Consider the following 27,956-nt stretch of genomic DNA (forward strand, 5'->3'; position numbering starts at 1 on the left):
AAAAGGATTTTTCACAACCTGGCACCCCAAAAGTTATTCTTATTGAATGAATGAATGAAAAAATGCTACTTAAGCATCATAAACATTATATTACATTACTTTCAGAGGCAAGAGAAAACAAAAAGAACGGAAAGCAATGCATGGTAGTGTATACATGTATAAATACATTATATAAGATAAAACCTCAACAAATTAAACATACACAACTCTCATATGTCCATTACAGACATTTAACAAAAGCTGAGCTACATCAAATATCTTATATGTCAAGCAGTACTGCAATGCCAGCAGACATTTACAGGAAAAGTTTAACTGGAAGATGATAAAATGGACAATAGAATATACAATGCAATTCATTCTCAACCTCATCTACATCACACAGGTGACTGCATTTCTTGGACTGAATGAAAGCATCCTGTTTCAAATAGACCTGTGAGCTCTGGTCAGGTTCATAAGGACATAAATTAATGACATTATGTTCTCAATTTTGATTCGCTTGATATTTCTCGTGCCAATTTTTTCTTAATATTTGACTTATATTATTATTATTAACTTATAAAAGGGAACATTAGGAAAATTGCTAACGCCATTGTATTGTCCAAGACCCTCAGCACATAAATGTTGATTCTAAAAATACACTTCAGTTATTATGCGTGGTTCCTGAAGGAGAGTCCCCTGGCCTTAACTAGTGAGCCTTTGCTCTAGTAAACACTGACTCCTCTATTTAAAAGAAAGGAGGAAACTGAAACACATGGAATGTTTAAATACCAACGTCAGAGTTTGCCCTCCTCGTGCCGCCTCTGACCAATCAGAGAGCAGACAGTGTGATTTGACCCAGCCCTCCCTCTGCAGTGAAGCATTTGACGGTGCCACGGGTAAATTTTAATACCGAAAGTATCCCACGGTACGTACGCCGCTGAAATGGCTGCTGCGGCTACAGAAGAAACACCCGCGCTGAGTACTGAGAACGATGCACCGACCGTAGAGACAAACGAGTGCAACGGTGAGGAGATAGAAAAGGGCCTTACCGAAGCGGAAACAGAGGAACCTGGCAGTAGCGTAGAACCGAAAATGGAAGAGGTGGGTGCGCAGGCCGGCGAAGACAAGCTCGCTGAAGCGGCAGACAAGGCCGCGAGCGAGGCGGTGACAGACGACAAGGCTGTAACGGTCAACCTGGAGGCGACAGCCGCTCCTGAAGAACCTGAGCAAAAGCCGGAGTTAGAGCAAAGCTCTGGAGGTAGTAACAACGAGCCTGCCACCGGTAACACGGTGAAAGAAGTGAAGGAGGAACCAGGAGAAGACAGCCGGTGTTCGGGGATAGACAGCGAAAAGAGCAAAACAGTTTGTGAAGACAGTGAGAAACCCAGTGGCGGGGGTGGGGAGCTGGGCGATAAGAGGCGGCCGAGTGTGGAGATATCATCCTCGGATGGTGAACCGTTGAGCCGTATGGACTCGGAGGACAGGTTAGTGTGGGAAACTGACAGGTTACTCTTGACCAGTGTTGGGTGGGTGTGAACGCGTTACAGTAGCTACTGACAGTAATACTTCTTCCATCCCATCATTGAACAAGCACAGGATAACGATTAAGTTAAGTTTTTGTTATTAATAGGTCAAGCTGTTAAACAATATATTCATTTATATCAGCAACCTGCCAACCAAAATGTAATCAACCGCTTATCCTACACCCCTTATTTATTTTCACTTTAACTTGGTATTTATTTGTAGTAAAGATCAGACATGTCCTCAGAGTGACATGAAAAATACTCTGCCTGGATAATTATTTGCATTTGATATGTTTTTCCCACAAAAAAGTTACAGCACCTCCTACACCTCCATCTACTCCTTCTCCCCCATTGATAAACCCCCGAACCTGTGTATATACTTTTTTTTAGGTTTTACTGTTGGATGCAAGATGTCTCCTCCTTAACTGAAAACTACTGGAAGTTTCATATTTCACCATCATACTCCTGTAATCAAGAATGATCATGAATGGTTTCCAAAATAGTTTTTATGTCACAAAATCATCTTGTATGTACAAGACTTAAACTCATATTTATAAGAAACTCTCCACCTTAAGCAGATGAATGGGGAAAATCCATTTGCAGATTATAATGTAACAACATCCTGCAAACTTTGGGTCAAACATCCAAGTTAAGTAACAACAAGCAAAACACATTTTTAAAGGGAGTGAGGTTTTAAACATGTTGGGAAAATAATCTATTTAAAGCTAATCCTACTGATCTTATTCATAAAACTAGCTTAAACACTGCACTGGAAATGGTAATGGGAAAGAAACTGTTACTTGTTGAATGAGTAATGAGTAAACTATTCCCTATGAGCCCTTTGTTGGTGTTGACAGCACAGCAAATTAATAATATAGTGCTAGGAGCATTGAATACAAGGATATAATTGATTTGGCATGAGTGATGAAAGTGGCATGCATGAAAAATCAGCTAGAGCCTGGAAGCTTTCACGCATAGAGACTATGTAATGTGGCAAGTGATATCTGCACCTGTTCGTCACGGCTGTGCAAAGCCTGATGTAAGCTATCAAGATATTCTTGATGGCCTTAGTGCTCATGTTTTATAACTGTTGAGCTCTCTCTCCTCTCTCTCTCTAACCACTCCACCCTCTCCTCACTCTCAGTATCAGCAGCACCCTGATGGAGATGGAGAGCACAGTGTCCAGCGGACGTTCCACTCCTGCTATGATGAATGGACAAAGCAGTGCCAGCTCCTCAGGGGCTAAGACAGTGGCTTACCCCTGCTGCTGGGACCTCTGTCCACAGTGCTTCAACTCCAGCCCGGATCTGGCAGAGCATATCAGGGGAATTCATGTGGATGGACAGAGAGGAGGGGTTAGTAGATTTTAAAATTTTGGACAAACTTTATGTTGATGTCCTAGCAGGCTGTAGCTTAACGTTGTCAGTGTAGACACCCAAGACAGAGTAGAACAATTTGCTGAAATTGGACAGCATGCAACCTTTTGAATATTAAATGGTTGGTTCAACTGTGCTGCTGTGAGGAGTTTTCATTGAAACAACTTTCTGCTGAATAAATACTTCCCTTAAACAGTGCAGTGTGTTCTGTGAGTTATCTGGAGTAATGGGGACACTGTTTCTTGAAAGAAATGTTGCTGTTTCCTGTTTCACATCCAGTGTCAGTGTTGTGACCATGACAAACAAAATTTCTGAATGTCTAAATACCACTTGTGGTTTATTTTGTCTGAACTGACCCTTTAAGTTTTATTGATTGCTTACTTAGTTGGAAACATCATTTAGTTACTGTGCACTTAGAATATGCCTTATGTAAGAAAATTAGGCAAACATGAATATTAAGCCGATTTTGAACCAACCTTTGAATGCAGCTGGAAACAAACTTGCCCTTGTTTTAGAGACCAAGTCTGGCATCTGAGTCACTTGTATAGAAAAAAGATTTTAACCTAAGTTGCAGTGTGCCTTACATTTTTAGGTTTCATTCAGTCTAAAAAAAGTCTTGAATTAGCTGTGACGGGCACATGCTGGGAGTTTTTCTTTCTTGAGAAATACAAATGATATCACAAAGCACACTGACCTTCTCCACTTGTAGGCCATATCCAAGAAAGTCCACAGACTCCAGAGAATGGAAGTTGGGACTAAGCAACTTTACATGTATAATTTAAGAAATGGGTCTTTCTGTCTAACAATCCTTATCCAAACTGTTTCGACAATTAGCCTCTCTTTGTTCACAGTTATTTTGCTATCTATAACATTGTTCTTTTGCTGTTTTCCACCTATTTCTTCTTTTTATTTGTCCTGCTACTCCAACATTAACCCCTTGTCCTGTCTTCTCTGTTTGTGTTCCTCAGGTGTTTGTCTGTCTGTGGAAGGGTTGTAAGGTTTATAACACACCATCCACCAGTCAGAGTTGGCTCCAGAGACACATGTTGACCCACAGTGGAGATAAGCCCTTTAAGGTAAAACCAATAACTCAGGCATGATGTACATCTGTAGCAATTTTTCTTTTCATATTCTGATGATAATTAACATTCATACGTATCTGATAATATTCTGCTTATGGGTAATGTTTATAGTATCAACATCTAGGTCGAGTCAACATCATTGTTGCTTCACTAACTACTACTAAGTTTGGTTGCACAGGACAGCACCTTCCCCAGCATCTACTCAGCCACATCATTAACTAAAATAGATATTTCTTAGTAGCTTATTTGAAAAGTTGTCATCTTGTCGTTCTAATTGTCAAATATACCATGTTTTTTGTATTTTTGTGCTCTGTTCCAGTGTGTAGTTGGTGGCTGCAATGCCAGCTTTGCTTCCCAGGGAGGGCTGGCTCGGCATGTACCCAGTCACTTCAGCCAGCAGAGCTCCTCCAAAATGTCCAGCCAGGCCAAACTCAAAGAGGAGTCACCCTCCAAGGCTGGACTCAACAAAAGGAAAAAACTCAAGAACAAACGCAGGTGCTCCCTACGTACGTACCTAACAAGCACACAAACTAAACCAGTTTCAAAATGTTTCTCATTGTGATTTCCGTCTTTTCTTTGATGGTTAGGATTACAAGCTTCAACACATTTTTGATGTAGTGCCATTTATGTTGTGCTGAAACAGATGTTTTCAGGTCCTGACCCCCCACATCTCTTTGTTGGAGAATCTAGTGCTGGACCACACACACACACACACACACACACACACACACACACACACACACACACACACACCACACACAAACAGATACTAAACTTATGAGAACTAGACAGCCAGATTCTCCCCATGGCAATGTTCTGCATTTCACAGAACAACTTTTGAGTTTTTTTCTTAAAATTTCTCTCTGCTGGTGTCTGCACCCAGGTAGATGCTGATCGTTAGCTCCCTTGTGGCAGACTTTACCTCAGATAGCCTGTCTCTCTCTCTGCATTATGCAGACCCAGCTCTTTTTTCTACCTGTAACCTCTACTTGTCTGTTTTTTTTGTGAGGTGCAAAAGTAAAATTACAATTACAATTACAAAATAACATTACAGACAAATTGGAAGCTGTAAAACACATATCTCCCATTACTGTGGGTTTTACAGATTTCGTTGGAAGATTTTATGAGGTCATTAAAAGACCACATCAATAGTTTTGCATATTTCAGTACATTAGCTAAAGATTTTATATACTTTGGGTTATTTCCATCTTTTTTCCCAAGCATAACGTTTTAGATTGATTGCCATTAACCTACATTAATAGCCATTGACCTACATTAATTTGAATACAAAATCCAAATCAACTTGCAAAGACATAACAGGAAATAGAAAAATTGCCGAGGTTATGATCTATCCAAGTAAACTGTCTTATTAAGTCTTGTACTGATGCATGGTAATTCAGCCAACAAGCACCGTTTTTAGAACTCGTAATAGTGGTGCATTCACAGACACTCTTGACATTGAACAGTTGATAGTTGAATGAATAAAGCTTTTCATTCATGAAACATGTTGACAGAAAATAAAAGAAAATAAAAAAACAAAAACAACAAAATGAAACTATAAGAAAATATATACCGTATGAGGATCATCTTTCTTGTATTGATAAAAGATTATGAATGCAGCAACAGGTGAGAGAACAGTCTTAGCTTGTCAGTCCATTACAAAAGATGGTAATATAACTTCAAAAAAAAAAAAAAAATCAATCAATAAAAAGGATCAAAATGTATGAAAGAATACATAAGTCTCATCTAGTTGTTTTATCCTGTAGTGAATTGGCTGGAAACCAATGGCTTGATTGAGGTTGATATTCTTGCATTAACCATTTCCTGTTGATTATCTCTGCTGCAAGTTGCAACTGTTACAAGTATTGTTTTGTGGAACCACTGCATGAGTCTCTTGCATCAAAGCAACATACTAGTTAGCAGGGAAGAGGTAGATGTTTGGAATATTATTTAGCCATGGAAATGCAATCTTTCATCAGAGGTTCGTCTCTTGACATGGCTAAAACAGAATTAATCTGATTTTAATTTACAGTTTTTTTTTTTTTTATGATGCAATTCTTTGGTGTTGACTTTAAAATGATCTCTAATACATAGGATTGAGACTGAAGTCCTATTCAAAGCACTCTGAGAAAACAAAAAATAAGAAACTTTATGGATATAGATTATGGAAAAAATGCCAGAGAATTACACGGTTGCATGTTTTTATTGTATTTCACTCTTCTGATTAAAAGATGCTCATTATTCATTTGAGTGCCAGTTGAGATTCAGTGCGGCTTCCTAGTCGTACCTAGATGGACCAGTTTTTTGTAAAAGGGGAAAAAAAAGTGTCTTCGCTTTCATAGACTACAAAGGGCCTTGCATAGCCCTCAACTGAAAATCCTGAAAAAATGTATTTTATAATAACATTGAATTTCAAGAGGTCTGAATTATTTCCTTACCACTGAATATGTGCAGTGAGGCAGTTATTCAGAGCAACTAAACCATAAGAATTTCATTACTATATCTTTCAACGGAGAGTTTCACCTCTTATTTTACTGACTTGGGACTTTTTTGTTGCTGCAAAGCAATATTTAAAAACCACAATGGAATAGCATTTTTCAGTCATGAGATGATTCTGACGTAGTTATGGTTAGTTACAGAAAGACTTGGAAAAGCCATGGAATTTTTATATGTTGGAGCCACAGTGGGGAACCCTGGTGTTATGTTTGTTTGACTCTGGTCTCATTGATTGTGTCCTTATTCCTATCCAGCGAGGCCCCACGACTTCTTCGATGCCCAAACTATGGATGCTATTCGACACAGGGCCATCTGTCTCAACCTCGCCACCCACATTGAGAGTGTGGGCAATGGCCACAGTGTGGTCTTTCATAGCACGGTGAGTGCTTCACTACTTTTCTGTGTCTTTTAGTATTTGCCTATGGCTACCTGTTTATGTTTTAATGGGTTCAAAGACAATGAGGAGCAGTGGGAATACAGAGAAGAGGGTGGCAGGGGTGGGGGATAAATTATCAGAATTATCAGATGCATTCCTCTGCTCTGTGGGTTACTACTATTTATATTATTTTCCACTCCTTAACGTTAATTAATAAACATTAAATGTTCCATCATAGGAAAGTCATCATAACATGAGTTATGCAGACAAAAAATTAGGCTTGTTTCAGATTTAGTAAAACATACTTAACATGGGTCCATCAACAGAAATTTATGTGAATACACAAAAGTTTTAATCATTGACTTTGGAGCTGTTTAGGCCACCTTGATATACACAAGTCTAGTCAACAGTTAATTTTTAGTTTCATTATGATTTTACATTTTAAACCCCACATCACAGGGATTAAAAATATCCTGATATAATGAGGAATCTGTGAATAGTTTATAAACCACTATCAGTCTCTGCATCTGCATATTGAAAAAGTGTTATAGGCATAATGTAGCAGCAGTGGAAGCAGCATTCTTCCTTACACAACAGACAAATCAAAGCATCAACATATGACTGTTGAGACATTGATGAGAATATATAAAGATTATACTCGGTACTTATTCTGTTTCATGTCTAAATCATAATCTGTCAAGTAATGAATATAGACAGTCTGCCAGCCTAATATACATAATTGTTGTCACATTTGTCCCCCCCCCCTTGATTTTTGAAATCGCTTTATTTTTTGTTGTTTTCTTTTTAGACAACAGGGGGTGTGAAAGAATCACTGCAGATTTTTTTTCTCTGTGCACTTGAAGTGAACCTTGTGAATCGCCCCAAGACTTGATGTTGTTTTCTCTGAATCAAGCTTCACAGGAAACACAATTGGATTGTTTTTGAGTATAGAGCCCAGTCCATTCTGAACCCAGTGCATGATACATTATTAATGAGCTGTTAAGTGCCTTTGCACCTTACTATTGAGGACACACATGAGCACTTGCAGGAAAAATTGTTTTCCAAGTGAAAGATTCTCCATCCCTCACTGACAATGTCTTTAAAGAGTGGGGGAGTGAATTCTATATTAATGGAGGTTAACTGTAGTGACATCTTGGATGTGAAGGGTGTGAATCACAGAATTTTTGAATGATTGCTGTTCTTACTCAGTTCCACTAGGGAGCACCATGTCTCCTGTTCAGAGGTCTCAAATTGTGTGATGGTATCATTTTTAAATAATAATAATCTGGAAAAAGAAAGGCTCCTCATGTGCTGCATCATTCTGCTTTCTTTCACATACTGTAAATAAAAAAAATCCTCACAATCCCACTTAATTTGTTTATCAGCATAGTCTCCTGTTATATTCATATAGAAGCTTACTCTTTAATCTGTGGCAGTGATTTTGTTTACAGTGGTTACCTTAGTGCATTTGGCCAATATTATCTTCTTGTAGCACTTTGCAGAGAGAATTTGCCAGTAGGTATTTTATTTCACCCCCACTGAGTTCATTCTTATATAGATCATACATTTAGTGTGCTATTTTGCATGCTAATGCCACCACTTGCTAACCTAGCAGAAATAATTAGTGTGCTCATTAGTGGAAGAATATACATTTCATGTACATTTTCTCCCCTAAGAGAAAAGCGAAAACATCTCCTGGGGCCCTTCATATGTGACTTAAACCACTTGGATAGATACTCTACATTTAAAGACACAAACATACACACACAGGTAGGGCGGTTGTTTTGTACAGATGATCAATGATTATTATCATGATATTAATAAGTACGTTAGGGTAACAGTGTAGGGGTATCAATTTCTGTCACAATATGGCTAATTGCAGGACAAAAATATACAAGGAGATATTGTCATAATATGATTTTAAAGTCAGGAAACTATAATAATAATAATAATAATAATAATAAAAAAAAATAATAAAATTCAATACCACAGCAAGAAACAAAAAAACAGCAGAGGCTGCAGCACACAGTGTGTTAATTTGTGTGTATGTGCGTGCACACTCGCACACACACACAGACATACACATGCACACACCTCCATATGGTCTGTGTGCATGTAGTAGTTTAAATTGACTAACGAGGTGACAGACCTATGGTGTGAAAATATTTTTAAAAAGCCAGCTTTATATTTTGACAGACTGAATGGTGATGACTGTAGCCTGTTAATGTGAGTACCCAGCTCATAGTATGAGCTCTTGATATGTTAGCCTAAACAAGCTAGCATTAGCCTTTGAGAACATTGTGTGCGCAGTGTTGTTACAACAGATGCCAGTGGCCGCAATTCACAAACAATAACAGTAACATTTCAGGAAATGAACATTTTGACAACAAGCTTTTGATATATAGTTAACAACTAAAACTCACTCACCCTGAATTTTGTCTATAGATCTGGATCTGCCTTTGAGGTTCTTGGATGAGTTTTAGGTGTTTCCTCATTTCATTTGAAATGCACTGTTTGCATACTGGCTTTTGGTTATAAGTTGTCTCTGCTGATCTGCATCAAATGCAAAATATGTTCATACAGTCTTGGCATTTTTTTATTTATTTATTCATTTATTTATTTATTTATTTTCAAAAATCGCAGCTGACCTCTTTTCACTAAACTCGCTTTTGAAATACACCCCTGCACTTGCAGCTGCCATTCCACGTGTTGTTGTTATTGTTTATATGCCTCCCGTCTTCTTCTCTTTTGTTGTTGTCAGACTAGGAGGCTTCTAGGGTTATTATACTGCCCTCGTCAGTTGCAGAAGAATCACATGTCCAGTACCTACAACATCTTAGTTACATACAGTACTATATTTTCTGCATATAAACAGATAGCCATGAAAATACATTTACAATGGCAAAACTTTAAGCACTATTGAGAATGAGTGTTGAATGCAGTTTTAGACAAACTTGTGGGTAATGCTTCTGTTCATGATGAAATGTAATTAGAGTGTTGACACTAGTGCTATCCTCACTACAGTATTTGCGTTACTCTTAGTCTCTCTCAGTCCCTTTCAACTCTTTTCTGCTCTGCTCTGCTCCTGCAAACCTCAACTGCTCTCCAGCAGCCAAGAATTTTAAAAGAAAAGCTCAGGAAAAAAAAAAGTGAAGATAAAGCTTGGGAAGAGGTTAAGAGAGGTAACCGCATATTTGGACATAGACTGAGGAGGAGGAAGAGCCAGCCAGGGGAAGGAGAGTAACAAATGGAGAGAAACAGAGACTTGGAGAGAAAGGACAAGGAAAGGGGGTTAAATAAAGGTCAGGGTCATGGAATCGGAAGGAGATCTGGCCAGTTGGGCATACATTCTCCTTCTCTCTAACCCCCAGAGAGGATTGTGGTGGAGAAAGACTGCGGTGCTGCGTCAAACCCCAGGCCCCAACGGGCCCTCCCAGGCCTGGGGAGATGGAGCAGAGCTGTAGGGGTTCTGTGGAGTTTGGCCAGTGGGCCTGCTGACACGCCAGAGCAACTCAGTCATGTTTATGATGGGATATTTTTGTTATTGCGCCAATCTGCGTCATCCGCAGCTTGACCCCCTGACACCAGACAGGCACCCAGTTTTAGCAGGCCTGCCCTCCCCCGGCTTTGGTCCTGCCGTTTTCACTGCCTTGTTTTGGAGCCACACTAATATCCACTGTTAACTCCCTATTTCCTCCTGCTCTCACTCCCTCCCTCTCTCTCTCTTGCCTCCCTCTCTTGGGTCTGTAGAGGATAAAGATCTGTCCCTTTAAAGCATCAACTGCTATCATCAAACCACTCAGCTCACAAATCACTTCATGCTGCTTAAACACAAGCCCACTTCTTCATTTTCAGCATTTACATACATGGTCATGGCCCCTTCAAGCGTAGCCTGGGTTTGTGATTATTAGCCTCGTGCTGTGAGGAGCCTGAGGGCACAGGTTAACAGCAATGCATTTATAATTAAAAGGGCAGTAAAGCAGCTGCTGATGTACAGAGTCTCGGCTACAGGGCTTGAGACACTTATAGTATGGCTGGCCTGTTGCAGCCAGTACTGGACTTAGGCTAATTCTGCAGCCAGGCCGCATTGTTGTCTCTGAGAAGTTGTCTCGTCTCCCTCATGTGGATTTACAGTGGAGCAGTAGTAGCTATCCAAGCCCTGGTGGAAAACTAGCAGATAAAGGCAGAGGCAGATAAACAAGACAAATTGAGAGACAATGTTAATTTGTGAAGTGAGATTGATTCTCTGAGTCAGTGAACAGGAGGGATTATAAATAATAACATCTCTAATTATAATTTAATATTCTTTTCTAATTTCTCATAAGAAAGCTTTTGAATAATGTGCATCTTAAAATAAGGTGCTTAATTTTACAAAAATGAAATAAAGTGTAGCTTGAGTTTCCCTTTTTGTACTTTTTCTTCTTTTTTCTTTAAATTCAACGCATTGAGCAGTTTTAAACCCTGCTTTTCTCTTTCTTTTCCTCTTATGTCCCACTCCCCCACTTGCCCATTTATTTCTCCAACTGTCTCTTGTCTCATCCCCTCTGTGTGCATCTCACTCATTGACTCGAGTCACACACTCGAGCTGCCCATGTTAAAATAGAAATGTTTTGTCAAAATGGAATATTTCTCAATAATTTATAAGTTATAGGTCAGGGTCTGAATAGGATGGTGCTTGGGTCCAGATGTAAACTGGTCTGCCTATTAGTGACCTCTGCTTTGGATAATTATCGAGATATCGAGACTGTAATATGGCCTAAAGGAGCTATTGCCTCAAATAAAAACTGGAGACTCAAGTTTTTCCTCCCGAGTTTTATTAACACCATGAAATACAGTAACTTTTGATGTGAGGAACTATGACATTAGTAACTATTGCGGTTTCTACATAGCCAACGTTAATATTAACAGCTGTTAACTTACCAGTCTAGAAGAAATGTTGCAAGTTCAGTATCAGACTTCATTCCTTTTGGCACCAAGACCTGTGTCCTGTGGAAAGCAATGCCAATGTTAACTTGTTCTACTTCTATTTGTTTTACTTCTTTTGTTCTACTGAAGTTAGCATGCTAAACAGCTAGCCCTGGCCCTTCAGACTTTCTTGTCGCTTTCCGATAGCAAGTCACTGTAGTGTCCAATCTACCCTGAAGTCATAGGGCAGCTCTGAGGGCATATTATAACCTCTTGTATTGTAAAGGCAATGGTAGCAAAAAAAAAAAACGCATTTGACTTCAGAGAATACTTACAAATAGCCCCTGTAATGGACACATCGAAAGAAAAGGTGGGGATTTACAGAATTTGCATTTGTGAATATAAAATCTGTAAGACGGGGCTGTCTAACGCAGTCTAACTAATGAATCTTACCTACATGTTCACATGCATTTTAGAGAACCCAGGCAGACAGCAGGAGACCCCTACTGCATCTACTCCATGTATCACTCTAGCCCATCATTTTTATGAGTCACTGACCGGGAAAAGGATGCAGAAATCTCCACTGTTTTTTCCCTTTAAAGTCAGACTGTAGCACTCATATTTGTTTTTATATGTCATAGAAAAGGGCTTAGATTTCATATCAAAAGTATTTGTGTTCAAGCGTGAGTAATTTTCTCAGGTTCATCACTCATGCTGTTACTGCTGTTTTGCTCTCTGCTTGTTCTCTTGTCCACTGTAAGGAGTTTTGTGCGTGAGCACTATATTACAGACAAGAGGCAACAACATGGTTGATTTGCCAACTTGGCTGCTATTTACATAGCTTCTCACAGACAAATGATATGGCACCAAGCCAGCAAAAACAAAATCTCATATCTACTAACCTAGTCTAAATATTTCTTTCAAAAAGTTAATCAGTCTGTAACTAAAGATGTTTGTGTCCCATTTGTTTTCCTAAAGACTTCTTCCAACGACTCTATACCTGGAAGCTTATCAGAATATAAATATGGATTTGTATGTTTTTTTGCAAAGCCCCTCCTGCATACAAAAGGGATGGAGCTATTTCCTAATGCATTAGCATAGAGAAATGTTGTAAAGAAAAAAGCGACATGCAGATTTTTACTTCAGTATGGACACAAGACAAAAACATGAATCTCAGCATAGAAATATGCTCTATTGTCACATTGGTGAGATAAATTAAACTGACTGAGGTTCCTTAAAACAAAGAAATTGATACATATTTTGGCTAAAATGTGGGAGGGTAGGAAAAGTAGTAGTGGAGAAGAGTGATTCTAGGTCTCTGTCTCTGTCTCCTGTCTCGGTGCAGCCTCCTCCCTCCTGTCCTCAAACCAGTTTCCATCAATGCCGCAGCCAGTCCCTAGAGTCATAAAAATAATTTCAGATATTCATGTGCGTAAGAGAAGTTCTTCACATGTGAACTCATTCACCATCCTAAAAATAGACATTCCTCACAAAAAAGAGCCAATTGACGCAAGAGGTTATATCTAGGGCTATTTTTGACACTCCTGGTTATTTTTCTAGCTTTTCTTTTCCCTACTGACAATATTTGTGTGGATTCCAGACCAGTTTTACTATAAACCAACACAGCATGATAGATGAAATGTTATACATGAAAAGGGCCAACTATTCAGGAAATCTGGTATTGCCTTGAGAGTATTTTCACAAGAAGAACTGCCTTGAAGTTTGTGGTTGTGTTGGCAGATTAAGTCTTTAGGTAATTAAACCAGGTAACAGAACACAACACAGATAAAATGAACACATCGTGTCATGTTCTGCAGCAAACATTAGAAAGTGGGTGCTAGTTCCAGTCAGACACACTCCTGTTTAAAGTGTTGAAGCGTCTGGTGCTGACGTGATTCAAAACAAGAGCAGTGACTTGTTTATGGTGATAACTGCTCCGCCTGTAGTCCATTTCTATCTTCTTGGCTCTCTACAGTGCCAGCTGTGATAAACAGTTCTCAGTTAAGTCCAAACACTTAGGAGATATCAAACTTTTGTCTGAATTTGAATTCAGTGGTCTTATAGTATGTTGCAGAGTAATGTGGGATAGATCCCGTTGAAAATAGAAATCTCTCTGAGCTCTTGCATGCATTATTAAGATTGCTCACATTGCTTATTAGTGTAATGATCAGCCACTGTATCACTCTGTGAGATGTTTGAAGCATGTAGCCTCATTATTCGTTAGAGATGGGGCAGGATGGGGCTTGTCTTTGAAGCTGGTTCTCTACAGACAAACGATACTGCTGCAATATGAGCCAAACCCGACACATTAATGCAAATCTGATGCTTATAAAATTGCAAACTAGCTTGAAATTTGAAATTAACCATAATATGTGGGTTAAGTTATATGCCTTTTGGAAATATTTGGTGGTTACTTTTCATTGGTGAGGCCAGTTACAGTTGCCTGGGTCTTGCATATGCCAAATGACAACAGTGCAGCAGAGACAAGTTGACTGACTGAGTGAAATGACAGCGTGAAAACACAAGTATTCATTTTCTTGGTCTCTCAGTACTTCTTTGTGTCTTTTGTAACTGTTTTGTTTTTTTTTCTTTTTTTTTTGCTTGATTGTCTCTGTGCAGGTGCTGGCCAGAAGGAAAGAGGGGTCTGGAAAGGTCAAGGTTCTCCTGCACTGGACACCTGAGGATATGTGAGTAAAACTTCTCCTACACTATACATCATCTGCATAAACCTTTACCTTGCCTAATATAAGCTAAGATAGGATTTTAAAAAGAACAAATGCATAAATTAAAAATGATGATGTAATGCATGACAGAAAGTGCAGGGTACCAGTTACTGACACATAAATCATGAATAATAAGTTAAATAAAATAAGTAAATAATAATAACGTCACAGAAAGGTGCATTACTGTTGCTTTGTGTCACAACAAAGCAACAGTAATGCAGTGGTTGTGGTAAAATGTTAAATACCCATCCGTTGCTTTGAGCTTACCTTGGTTTCAGTTCATTTAGTTTAACAAATAGATGCATACAGAAGCTAAACCATAATACTTCAGGGAGGAAGGTTATCATTCATTGTCTATTACACTTTCAGTGAGACGTTGCTCCCAACAGCAACATGCCATTCTCATTCATCAATCTCTCCACTCTGCTCCTGGCATCTCCCCTCTGACTGACTCATATTAGATACTACCTGCCGTCTAGAGGCTTGACAACTAATCAAAAATCACAAATGACAAACTGTCACAGTGACACTGTGTCGCAAATTTACCAGACAAAATGTAGTAGATACTTTTAGGATTTATACCAGACGAAGAGATTAAGTGAAGTTTTCAAAATCAAATGCCTAATCATTTTAATTCGTTTATCATTATTATTCTGAGAAAACAAAAGAATTGAAACAATATAAAAATTGATTCGCTGTTGTGACGTTCTGCATCGCTAGCTGATATGTCTAGGTCAAATTGCCAGATAACCTAACTACCAATGATATTGTTCATTGTAGCTTTAATCCTGTTGGGAGAAACTGGTTAAGGTGGAGTTGAAATACTGGGCTGTGTTTTGTTTTTTGTTTTTTTTGTTTGTTTTTGGAGGGTTTGGATGCATGATGTGTGACCAAAAACCTCATTAAAATGGGAAGAGATTATCTTGAGATTTGTTGATAACTTTTGAAATTTCAGCTCTATAGGCAACTCAACACCACATGTACTAATATCCTGCACATGCTTACCATGCAAAGCCTGTGCTTGTCACGCAAACATTTCCTTTTTGAGCAGCAGGGGTGCCTGCATGTGCAAGTGAACATCAACAATGTATGTGTATCTGTCTCTGATAGTTTTATGACTCTTCTTCCCATCCAGCGGCGCAGTCAACATGGTGGCCTTCCTTCATGTCATGGCTTGCAATAAATCTTCCCAACCTTCCTCTCTTGGCTAATCCAGTATTTGTTGTGGAGAACTCTGTGTGAGGAGTCCAGGTCCCCGTATAGCATATATCATGCTAGCTCCTCTGCTTAAAGCCCCAAGGCTATCCTCAAATGGAGTCGAGGGCAACAGCCATGCTTACCAGCTAGTATCCTCAGTCAGTGGTACGATACCCATGCTCATGCCTGGAGCACTGATGGAGAGAAGACTGGACTAAGCATTAAAAATATCTGTCTCTGTCCCTCTCTGAGTCTGGCACTGGTTCTATACCATCTGCTTGGCTTGGTCTTACTCGGATAAACCTTGAATTGGTCCATTGAAGTGTCTTTTAAACAATGGCTCACCATCCAAAATTACTTGTAGGCTGATTTTCTTCTTTGTGTCTCTCCAATAAATGTTGCATCAATTCCCAGTTTAGGTAATAAATGTCCATCACAGCATTTTGGTGTAACCTCTGGATGAACTTCCACTAAAAAATCATGCTCAGCCCACTGGGGCATGAGCTGCTCTGCCCAGTCCTCACTAGCTACAAATGGTACCTATGCCCAGCTCAGTCTCACCAGGCTCAGCCAACTGGAGGTGAATCTTGGCACCATTTAGCCCCAGCCCATTTAAGAAATTGGCCAGAAGGCCAGGCAGGTTCGGCACTGTGCTTGAAATGAAATGGGTCTGTCTCACAGAGAATAAGAGCTTCATTGAGCGCTGTGATTCTCAGCAGAGCTTTGGCTCCAGGGAAGCTCCCACCACACTTCCAGCACTCCCACACTTCCATTAAAGGGTTTGACTACACAGCCTCTGAAGATGATTAGAGAGAAGAGAGAGGAAGACGTAGGGCAAAGGAGAGGTGGGAGATGATAGGAAGGATGTGGAAGGAGGGGCAAGGTCAGAGGAGACAAAAAAGAGGTTTGAAGCGAAGAGAAAAATAGGTTTAGTGAAAAGAGCAAAGATGGCACTGGGCAAAGAAACCTGGATGATGCATCATGAAGTAGATTACATCTGACAGCCTCCAATGAACATACTGTAACTAAACCCTTGTATTCTCAGCCTTCTGCTGCTTCAGCTTCCCATCTTTCTTCTTCTTTCCTTTCCCCCTCTCTGATCCACCTCTGCAATCTCCTCGTCACCCCACGTATGGGAGTTTAATCTTGTGCATAGAGAAATAATGAGGGAAAGGGAGCAGAAGAGAGAGATGAAGTTTGGTGATCAGGAAAGACCCGTCAGATTAATTCCAAACAGAGAGACATAGATGGAGATTGATACTGAGACTCAAAGGCAGAATGGATGAGGGAAGGAATGGGGGAGACAGAGAACTGAGGAAAGTGAGAAATGGGAGTGGGAACAAAATGGTTGTGGGAGAAAAAAATGTGAAGAAGAGGCAGAATGAAACCAGAGAGAATGAATGATGGGGAGAGAATTAAACATAGAGATAGAAAACAAGAGTTTGATCCTTTTTGGCTTGGTCCATGCAGGGGAAATCAGTGATACTTCTGAGTCGTACATTTGCCCTGCAGTGGGCGAATGCTCTGGTCATTAATACACATAACCATAGAGGAGTGGTGAAGGAATTACACAGTGGTATCTTAAACTGTTAGGGTGGCTGTATTATCTCCTAGCAGATAAAGGTTTACCAGGAGATTAAAGTATGTATAGTATGTATTCCTTGATTTTGCATCTTTTCCTGTTGTGCATATAATTGACTGTTCGCTAAGCCTGCCCCCCTTAGTTACTGTTGCTATGACTGTATATGCAGTTTACAATCATAACAAGGAGAGGTTTACCACCCAAAATTATCATTAATTCCTGAAACAGTGGGTTCAAAAACAGACAACCTACTCAAGCTAACATTATCTTGTAGAGCTGGTTGAAAACTTTATCTCAGGCTGAGTTTTTAATGTTTCTCGTGTAATTATTTTAAAACAAGAATCTTGTAAAAGGAATCTTGCTGTACAAGTGCTTGATGACTGCATACATGATATTGCACTAAAATACTGAGGCTAAAGCTACATGTCTCAAAAAGTCAGCATCCTTACCCGTTGATGATCCATAAAAAAAAACATAGAAGTAAAGGAGCAGCATTCTTCTTGCAATGTAGAGGTAGTTGCTCCTAAGAGAATTATAATGACTGTGATAAAGAAACATGTAAGATTAGCCACACATTCTTTAGTTCTGACATAACCCTGTTTGGTTGCTTAGCATACATAGTTTTTCATATTTTTAAATCATTATGTTTTCCCTTTTGTCATAACAATAGAAAAGGATGAGGACTAATAGATGTTAGGGGAATGTAAAGCTATTTTGGGTAACTTTTATGGGGTCTTACCCAATTCCACTGAAGAGCCAGAGAGAGTTGCCGATGTTGCCTGAAATCTGATATTCCCAAGTTAGGTAAACTAGTTACCTGCACATGCTAAGAATTACATCTTACATTAAGGCAGATAACCCCATTGTTGAAACCATTTCTTATACTTTACTTGTTCGTCTTTTGCTCATGTGTTTTTGGTTTTGGAAAGGCTAAAAAAGACACTCTCTGCACACTCTTTAAATGTCAAGCAACTCTTGCACTTTTGCATGTGGAGCAATAAAAACCTTGACAGGCATTCTATGCTAAACTACAATACTAAAGTTATGACTGGACAATTGCTGTTCAGGGGTTAGTAGTGAATATTAATTTGGCCAAGTTAGTGTTTAGTTTACTCATTGTAATGTCCTTCTTGTGGTCATTTAGTTAACCATCAAATGTTGTGACCCTCAACATCATGTGCTATACTTTGTGTGTGTGTGCGCACTTCTCAGTCACTTAGTCAATGATTAGTCATGTGAATGTGGGAAGTCATGTTTATTAATGCTGGAGCAAACCATTCACATTCTGACTGACACTCATTAACTCCATTTGGATTAATGAGTAACTGATTAACATGAACCATTCTGAACATGAACTAGCAGCAGCTCACTGAGGAGGAAGAGGGAGGCGGGTGGGCTGAGAGAGAAAGAGAGAACCATAATTGCTGTCTAATCTGTGATGGATGGGTGAATGGATTCCCCTGTATGCTGCTGAATGCTATTGAATAATAAACGGTAGACTTCACAGTCAGTGACAATGAACTGCCTTGACCCACTGGCATCCTGACACATGATTTTGGACAAACTACAAGGTGCTTATCATGCACAAAATGGGTTTATTTTTAAAATTTTTGTTAGGTAGTTTGTCATTTTTTGCTTTTGTCATTGCTTTGTTTGTCTTTAAGCAGTTAACAAAGTGCACAATTATCTCAAGCTAGTAGAGCCCTCGTACATAGTGGTTTTTCACACTTTGCAAAAATTGCACAATGTCCAATATAATATCAGAATATGCAATATAGGAAGCTGAAAAAATCTAATTAATATATAATGGAAAAAGTATATTCTTAAAAAAAAAAAAAATTCAAACTGGAATGATTTTTTTAATAAAAAAGGCATGTGGACCTTTCAATATTTCCCAAAAAGACATAACTCGTCAAACAAATACAATCTACACATATGGTATTAAAAACTCATATCTTATGAAACATACATAAATATACCCTCAGTCTAAGGATTGTTCCTCCACCTTACATCGGAGGATATCAGGTTTATAGGACTTCGTTGTGTCCTATATTACTTATTTCTTACTTACTTTTTTCCCCACTTATGTATTCATTGTGTAAACCTATATTGTGTGACAATAGAACAATATCTGTCGTATCATATTATGATACAGCTACACACACAACTCAATGTCGGCATGGAAGTGAGTGAGTGAAAAAGACAAAAAGCTTGCAATTTGTAGTGAGACAGAGATGGAGAGAACATCAACCGTTCACATAGTTATTTCATAGTTAAAAGTCAGTGTTTTATTATGAACATAACTGAATTGTCCATTAAAGAAAATATGTTTGTGTAGCCGTTTGTGTCAGTTATAGTTCTTAGCAAGAAAATTGAAACCAGCCACAACTGGGATAGATGGGTCTGACTGAAATGATATGAGATTTTGGTCATATCGCACAACCCTAGGTTGAAAAAAACGTTTCACATAGTGGCAGTGAAGTTTAAACAACTGCTGGCAGGAGTGAATATCAGGCAAGGAAGAAGCACTCGTTAGCAGTAACCTCCAAAACTAGTTGTGTGAATGTATCTAAATCCTTTGAGTTCAATTCCATTGATGGGCCAGAAAATACAATTATCTGTGTGTAAATCAGTTTTTATATAACTACGTGTTGCTCAACTATGAATTTGTCCCCACTAGAATTAGCATGGTACTTCAAGTTCTGAGCACTAAAAATATTTAGAATTTGCATCTGTAAGGCATTTTGGAGTGCAGTTGCAATAGTGAGCAATTGTCTGAACTGTGATTGTGCAGTCTTGTTTTTGCCAGACAGGGTTTTCCTTGAGGCTGCAGTGACCTTTTCAGTCCCAGGACCAGCTCTCTGGGCCTGCTGTCTTCTTCTATGTAGAATGAGGCAGTTTATAAGGACATTGAACTCTTTCAGTCACTCCGACTGAGTTCTGTATAAAGCCATTTAATATGTTAGTAATTTAATATACACTCTGCTGCTTTGTGATGAACCTATTGCTCCTGTCACCACGGGGAGTGTCAAGGCCTGAAGCCAGCCATCAATTCAGGGTAGAAGACTGGGCTTCACTCTGGCAAACACCCCCAGTAGCTTTCCCCACAGAGGCCTCCCTCACAATATACATTTCTGGCTCATAAAGAAGCGAGCCAAACAGTCTCCTCTGGAAAATAAAATAAATCCATTTGTCTTTATTTGGCTTGGTGTGAATGAATGGAGTCTTTGGGTGGAGATGCTTTTTAGGTCTTTGAAAATCTGTGTGTGTGTGTGCACGCACGTGTGCGTATGTCTGCGTATGTGTGTGTGTGAGTGTGTTATACTGTCTTGTGTGCCTCCCATTGATCAGAATATAATAACTCACCAGTACCCCAGCACACTCGGTCTGACATGTTTATGGTGACTCTAGAGTGGAACGTGCATGTAACTGTGCACGTTCACAAACACACATGGGTGTTTACTGCATATTTAACACTCTGCAGGTCCTCTTCTGTCATTTGAGGTTTGCTTTTCACAAGGACACTAACTCAAGACTAACCTAAACTTTAAAGCTGCTTTGAAGGGAGCTGTTTCTTGTCTTGTCCCTGCCTCTTTTCAACTTCCTCTTTCTGCTCTCGCCACCATTAAAGGGGATGCAAACACTTTTGCCTTGCACTACAGAGTTCAGAGAAAGTTAATTAACATTTCTGTATCAGGGTTACAATTTAGAAATAACTACTGAAAAACCTTTTCTATGCTTTGACCAAAATTATGGGGGCTTTTGCTGTATTCCATTAGTGCTCATCTATACAGTATATTAAAAATCATCAACATTAAAGTAAGCCATGCTTATGGGTAAAAACTGCCATCAACATTACAATATTTGGACATAATTACCACCACATTCCTCATACTATGCATGAATACCTCCATAAGGGCAAGTTTTTTACTTTAGTTTTTGTTTTATTTGTATGTCTTTCCATTAGACCAGAAAACTGCATTTTTTTCCTTGATAAATTACTTAAAGCATACTAACTGTAAGATACAGTTTGACTCGATACGCCATATAAATTTTTCTGATGTCAGTTGTCATCTGTCAGTTCCTAAAGCAAAAGGGTGAGTTGGGCTTCTGACTTTATGTCATGAATTGAGAGTTGTATTTGGCTGTGGGCCCTGTCTTTAGTTATTTGGTAAAACATGCTTGTACTGTATGTATGCACATTCTTATTGAGATAACAATTCTGGTTTGTTTGCGTGCGCATGTGTTTATTCAAAGGGCACAGACAGAAATCCTCATCTGTAGTTCTAATGAACATCTAGTCAAGCCTGGGTCGAAAGTGATTACACATAGTTCTTAGTTTAACAATGATAACTTGAAGGATAATGTTTAACGCAGCATCACAGATTGGATTTTGCTAGCACCTCAAAATCAGAAGCACTGGTTTTCTAAACTTTATAGTATTTACTAAATCATCCTATGGGGCAAGCCCCACCCTCTAGGCTCTTAAACATGCCATAAAAGGATTTGCAACCACTATGTAAGTGAGTTGTTTCCCCTCCCTCTCTCCACTTTCCCTTTCCCTCTATCTCTCTCTTTCCCTGTCCTTTATTTGTCAGTTTTCTATTACTTTTTCCCCTTTTGTTCTTCATCTCTACCCACACTTATTTGCGCTGCAAATGTGCTGCATGTGGAGCACTACCTGCACACATCCACTGAATGGCCTGACTAGGCATGTGAATGAGTGATTTGGCTGTGTGTGTGTGTGTACGCGCGCACATGTCTGCATCTCTGGGGGCTCCTGTGATGACGCACATAGTGACGGGGGGAATGCTGGGGGTGGAGACAGGGGAGGCTGGAGAAGGGAGGGGAGGTGCAGTCAAGTCGCTAAGCTCTTTGTTTCTTTCTTCTGCACCTTGACTTGCCTCACCAGTACTCGCATACTCCCTTTTTTCATGGGGGATCACACTGCTGTGGGTACAGTAAGGTACAGCTTGGCAGTACAGTACATCATGTGGGTGTGTGCCTGTCACTCTCAAGCTTCTGACTTTGAGGCGCCTGGTATCTGTATTTCAAGCTGCTTTCATACTGGACTGTTTTAAATGCACACAAAAACACCTTCACAATACACATATACATACACACAGTCATTCACCAGTCCCACATTTGATATGTAAGTGCACACTAGTGAAGAAAAAAACTAATTATGAAGGTATAGAGTACCTGGTGGTAGTAGTTACTTAATAATTGACAACATGGGAGGACAGTATGCTTTGTCCTCTGTTTTTGTGTGTGTGAAGGTCTGCACACCTATGTGCATGTGTCAGTCCCAGTGCTTTGGTCAAAGCCGTGTTACTTATGAAAATGTAGGTGTCAACATGTGCTCTGGACTCAATGAAGCTCTTTGTCCATCTCTCCCACCGCCCGCTCCATTCAACCTTCCTCCAACTCCACTCCCCCATTTCTCTCTCTCATTCTTGTAAGAGCTTAAACCATGACCACATGTCCTCTCTGCGTGTGTGTGTATTGTCTTGCAGACTACCTGACGTGTGGGTGAATGAAACGGAGCGATGTCAGCTGAAGACTAAAGTGGTGCACTTATCCCAGTTACCGCAGGACACAGCCATGCTGTTAGACCCAAACATCTATAGGTGAGTGAGCGCGTGTGTGTGTGTGTGTATGATGATGCCAGTGGCCTCTTTGCACACGTAAACACACAAGCACACACTGCTGTAGATCCATTTTGCCCTAGCCATACATGTGTTGCCCACGTGTAAATATTATCTAATCCTCAGTAGGATTAATTTTTGAAGCATTAAAGTGCCAAAAGAAAGTGTTTAAAAGCTATTGTCGTTGCCCTCCACATCTGTGTATATATGTGGGTGAATGTGGATGTAGATGTGTGTAAGGCTGTTTGTGTGTGCAGCATTAACAATTTCTTCCACCAGGTGGCACCAACCCCTGACTTCGGTAATCAGGTTAAAAACAAGTGCAGAGAAAGCATTTTGTTTTGTTTGTCTGTGTGTGAAGAGGAAAACATTGTCTACTGTACACCCTGATGAAGGATGCCAACTATTTCATATAAGACAGATATGGTGGCTATTTTGGTTTGTAAGAAATCATAAACAATGATAAAGGGGGGCTTTTATTTAAGTGTTAAAGACTGTTGAGATATATTGAGCCTTCATTTCATGTTAAAAAAAAAAAACCCAACTAATTGTATAAACTTGTTCAGCTGATAAATAATAAGAACAGACGTAATGCAGTCATAATCAAATTGTTCATTTAAGAATCGAAACGATCACACCACAACAATGTTTTCTGTCTTCGTGCACCAAATTCCATGAAACATTAGCTAAGATATTATTTGATTTCTGTGCAGCTCTGCAAGACTTGGCACACTCATCACTGAGATGAGAAAAAAAGGTTAGCTTTATGGTACACCATAAAAGGCTGAAAATGAATCCTGAAAGAGGAACAATGTGCCTAAAATAACAGAGTGGTCATCGTACCGGAGATATATGGCACACAAGTGTGCTGATCAGCACACAGGCTGACTGATTTTAATTAGACCTGAAGGCTCAGTAACTGCAGGGGCTGCTGCTGGACTCTGGTTTCATAGTTGAATATAACCGTCAGCACTCAGCCAATTTATGTCAAGGTTGTCCTACTGCATGAAATCCCTAAACAAATGAGGTGATTGGTGCCTGTGGCAGTAAATATAGTGTGGCGAACCCCTCTACATGTCGATGGGATGGACAGAAAAAGACTTAGTGGCAGTTAAGGATTATATTATTTCAACAATGTTTCCATGTTGAAGCTCTTGCATTTTGTCACAAGTCATGCTGGACTGAAATCAGCTCAAACACATGATCACATTGTACAACATATATCACAGAGATGCTCTTACATAGTGGCCTCACAAACTTTTTCTCTGTTTTCAGAGCACTGCCTCAAAAGCGGCTGAAGCGCAGGTAAGCTGAGCCAGTTCAACATGTGTGTATGTGTAAGATATAGATAAAAAAAAATATTTATATAAACTTAAAGATTGATTTAGACTTAGATACTGCACATACAGTACCGTTGTGTGAGTGTTTCGCTGAAATACCTTCACTTACCTTCCAGCCAACAATTAGAATCGTGTTAATCAGTTACAGTAAGTGCACAAGTAATTTGACCTGGTATTTGATGCCAATGTGTTAAACAACAAATGCACAATACAGAATTTAAAGCAGATGCTTGACAAAATGTTACAGAACCTCACAAACTGTGAGAGCAGTCACACTGTACTGCATTGCAACCACATATACATACTACAAGCACTCTATATAAGAATAGAATAAGTCTAACGACGGCAACTTTTGTATTTGAACTACATAAGTTCACATTTTGTTCATGCACATACATAACTGAATTGAATGATGACATTGAATCAAGGGATTTTGCCTTTTGGTTATTTTTCAAATGTATTTTTAACTAGGGCAGTATTGGCATAGTTTGTAGCAGCAATATAATAGTCAGAGATGTACAGAAAGACGAGGGTGGTGCATAAAGATAGAAGTATCAATGTGACACCATCAGTGTCTTTTAAAAACATTTGTGCATCTATGCACAGCCTTTGAAGATCGCAGTGGTGTTGCACTGTGTTTGCAGGCGACACTGGGTTGCCTTATTCGTGTTTGTTAACTCAGCTGTTAAGCTGCATGTATCGACTGTAGTAATATACACATTCAAAATGTCACTATGCTTTTGGTATAGCCTAAATCAAACGATGCTGATGTCTTGATGATGCAGTAATGGTTTTGCATCTGTTGTATTACCCGTGGCTCTGGCTCTCCTGTGGTGAAACATCCTTGTAGAGGATTACTTATCACCCACAGTTTCACCGTTTCTGTATACTGTGAAAGCCAGCTAATTGAGAAACAGGACATTTTGAAGCCACGACCCTTGGCATTCCCTAGTCTCACTCAAACATGAGGTCATATTTGGCCATTGTTCATTATTCCATTAATTCAACTCAGTAGTTCAGCGCAGCAAAAGCTCTAAAATACACAGTGTAATGTGTCTGCAAAGGAAGTCAGCTCAATGTCTGAACATCCAGGATAAAGCCCATTTCTCATACTGTAATCTCTCTTATGACACACTGGGAACAACTCATTCTCTCCCTCTCTCTGTCTTTCTCTCCTGTCTTTGTGCTCAGCCTGTAAGGAGTCATCTGTGGACTTGATACTTAAGGGGAAATCCTTGTTCATAGGAGGTTTATCTGTATGGGATGGGACGCTCTTCATCTATCTCTGCTGAACGGGGGGAGTGAAGTGGCGATAAAAGGAAGTGAGACTTGGCTATGCTGCAGTTCTCCTTTTTTTCCCTCTTCAATTTTGTATATCTGAAATAAATGTTGTAGCCAAGTGTGGTGTAAAATGGGACTAACAATTTTTAAACAGTTTGTGTTCATCAAAAACTACAATGAATGTTTTTTTTTAACAAGCATCAAGCTGAAAATATTCTTAATACCCAATGGTGTAAAAAAATGTTTTGTGTATCCTTGTCAGAAAATGCAGCATATTTTATAACTGTTTTGTGTAAAATATTTATGCAGATTTGTAACTTATTTTTATACCATGAAAATGCTGGTGTTATGTGGATTTTTGTGAAGGTTTTGAATAGAACCGTATTTACTGTGATACTCCATGTTAACTGTCACTTGTAGGGATATTTGGACATTTCTAGTTGTAATTACGTTGTACATAACAGAAGTCTTAACAGATTATCCTATTTATACTTACTGAATGCAGTACTGTTACCCGTGTGTATGACAATGAAGTGTGAGGTTGTGCCAGTCATGTCAGACTTGGATTCAATGCGATGCAAATTGTTACAGGAGCAATAACTCAGTAGTTAAGGGCACTACTGTGTAGCTCTTAATCTCAGCCAGTCTGTAGACACTACAGCATAAAAATGACTCGGACATTTCAACACACACTTAAGTTGGTGTGATATACACTTTTTTATCTCTCCACCTCCTCTCCCCCAAGTAACATGAACTGTGTATATCATAATGGTTATGATAACTTTACATCACTGCAACTTAAGCACTCAAGAATTATTGTTTAAAAAATTGTGTTTTCTACTGTGTGTTGTCCCTGTTGGAAATGGAATATTTGTTTGTAATAAAATGGGGGAATCGACAGATGTTGACAAACGCAAGTTGTTTGTACAGATGAGGATGCAAGGTGTTGAACTGGCAGCAATGTATCCATTGTGGTATGAATATGAGTTCCTTATGTGTGCGTTGGAGGGATTGGCGGGGCTATTTGGCGTCCATTAGCAGAACAGCTTTGGGAGCATGCTGCGGAGGAGCTAATGACTGGGCCAGCAGGGCAGAACCCCTGCCAGCCTCAGCTGTTAGTGAACATGCCTGCAGAGACAACGGAGTTCAGGGAGAGGTCTGCTATAATACGGCTGTCCTGCTCTTCAGTCTTATGCACTCACACGCTCACATATATAAAATTGACAGTCATATTGGACTCCAACATGTGCTATAATGAGGTCTTCAGGTGTTGTTTCATTTTTTTGTGGAGCAAAGCACGGAAAGTTTAGTGGCCCCCTGTTGTGTTTATGAGCTATGGTTTATGTCTCTTTCATGTCCGCGATGGTCTGCGGCAGCTCATAGAACTGTTTTGTGGCAAATTGATAAGAGATAAGACTAAGACATGAAGGCAGCACATCCTTCTGTCATTAGAAATGTCCTTCAAGTGCAAACATCAGCCCAACTTAGATTTTGTGCATTAACCTTGTCATGTGTCAGCAAATGTCTTTTTTCCTGGGGTCTTGAATCAAGACGGGCTGGTTTGATTATTTCTGTAACTGCTGATCTCCTGGTATTTTCACGCACGACAGTGTCTAAAGTTTACTCAAGATGGTGCTAAAAACAAAAAATCTTGAGCGGCAGTCTTGCAGACAGAAATGCCTTGTTGATGACAGAGCTCAGAGGAGGATGGTCAGACTGGTTGGAGCTGACAGAAAGGCTATGCTACTCAGATAACCGCTCTTTACAAATGTGGTGAGCAGAAAAGAATCACCTTGAACCTTGAGGCTGATGAGCCACAACAGCAGAAGACCACGCCAGGATCCACTCCTGTCAGCCAAAAACACAAATCTGAGGCTGCAGTGGATGCAGGCTCACCAAAACTAGACAGTTGAAGACTGTAAAAACATAGCTGGAGTGGCATAGCCTACCAAAGTTTTGTTGCGGACCTTTATGGCCACAATTTACCATCCTCTAATGGATACTGTTCCACCATGATAATGCACCATGTCACAAAGCAAACGTCGTCCCTAACTGGTTTCATGACAATGAGTTCATTGTACTTCATTGACCTCCCCAGTCACCAGATGTGAATCCAGTAGAACACCTTTGGGATGTGGCAGCGTGAACGTGTATCTGACATCTGCAGAAATGATAAGATGCAATCATGTCAACATGGAGCAGAGTCTCAAAGAAATGGCGAATCCATGCCACGAAGAACTGAGGTTGTTTTGACAGAGCAAAGGGAGACCCTGCCCAGTATTGGCATGGTGTTCCTAATGGTTGGTGAGTGTATTCTTTTTCAGTTGCCAACAAATGTAGTCAGGTCAACTTCAGCCAATGAACTCATTCAGTCAAAACCGCATTCCTATACTCCTCTACAGAATGGATTCAATCTTCATTATATTCCAAAGAAAGAAAAACCCTCTG

General features: G+C 39.6%; 1 protein-coding gene across 1 annotated transcript; it reads left to right on the forward strand.

The window, feature by feature from the left end:
* Positions 1-849: 849 nt before the first annotated feature.
* On the forward strand, positions 850-27,956 carry aebp2 (AE binding protein 2). Its single transcript, XM_022756379.1, has 9 exons — positions 850-1,463; positions 2,647-2,857; positions 3,847-3,954; positions 4,280-4,466; positions 6,711-6,835; positions 14,357-14,424; positions 22,756-22,869; positions 24,163-24,192; positions 25,419-27,956. The coding sequence occupies exons 1-9, from the start codon at positions 922-924 to the stop codon at positions 25,423-25,425; spliced, it is 1,392 nt and encodes a 463-aa protein (XP_022612100.1). The 5' UTR covers positions 850-921; the 3' UTR covers positions 25,426-27,956.

Source organism: Seriola dumerili, unplaced genomic scaffold, assembly GCF_002260705.1.
Source record: "Seriola dumerili isolate Sdu_G_001 unplaced genomic scaffold, Sdu_1.0 BDQW01000242.1, whole genome shotgun sequence".
NCBI lineage: Eukaryota > Metazoa > Chordata > Actinopteri > Carangiformes > Carangidae > Seriola > Seriola dumerili.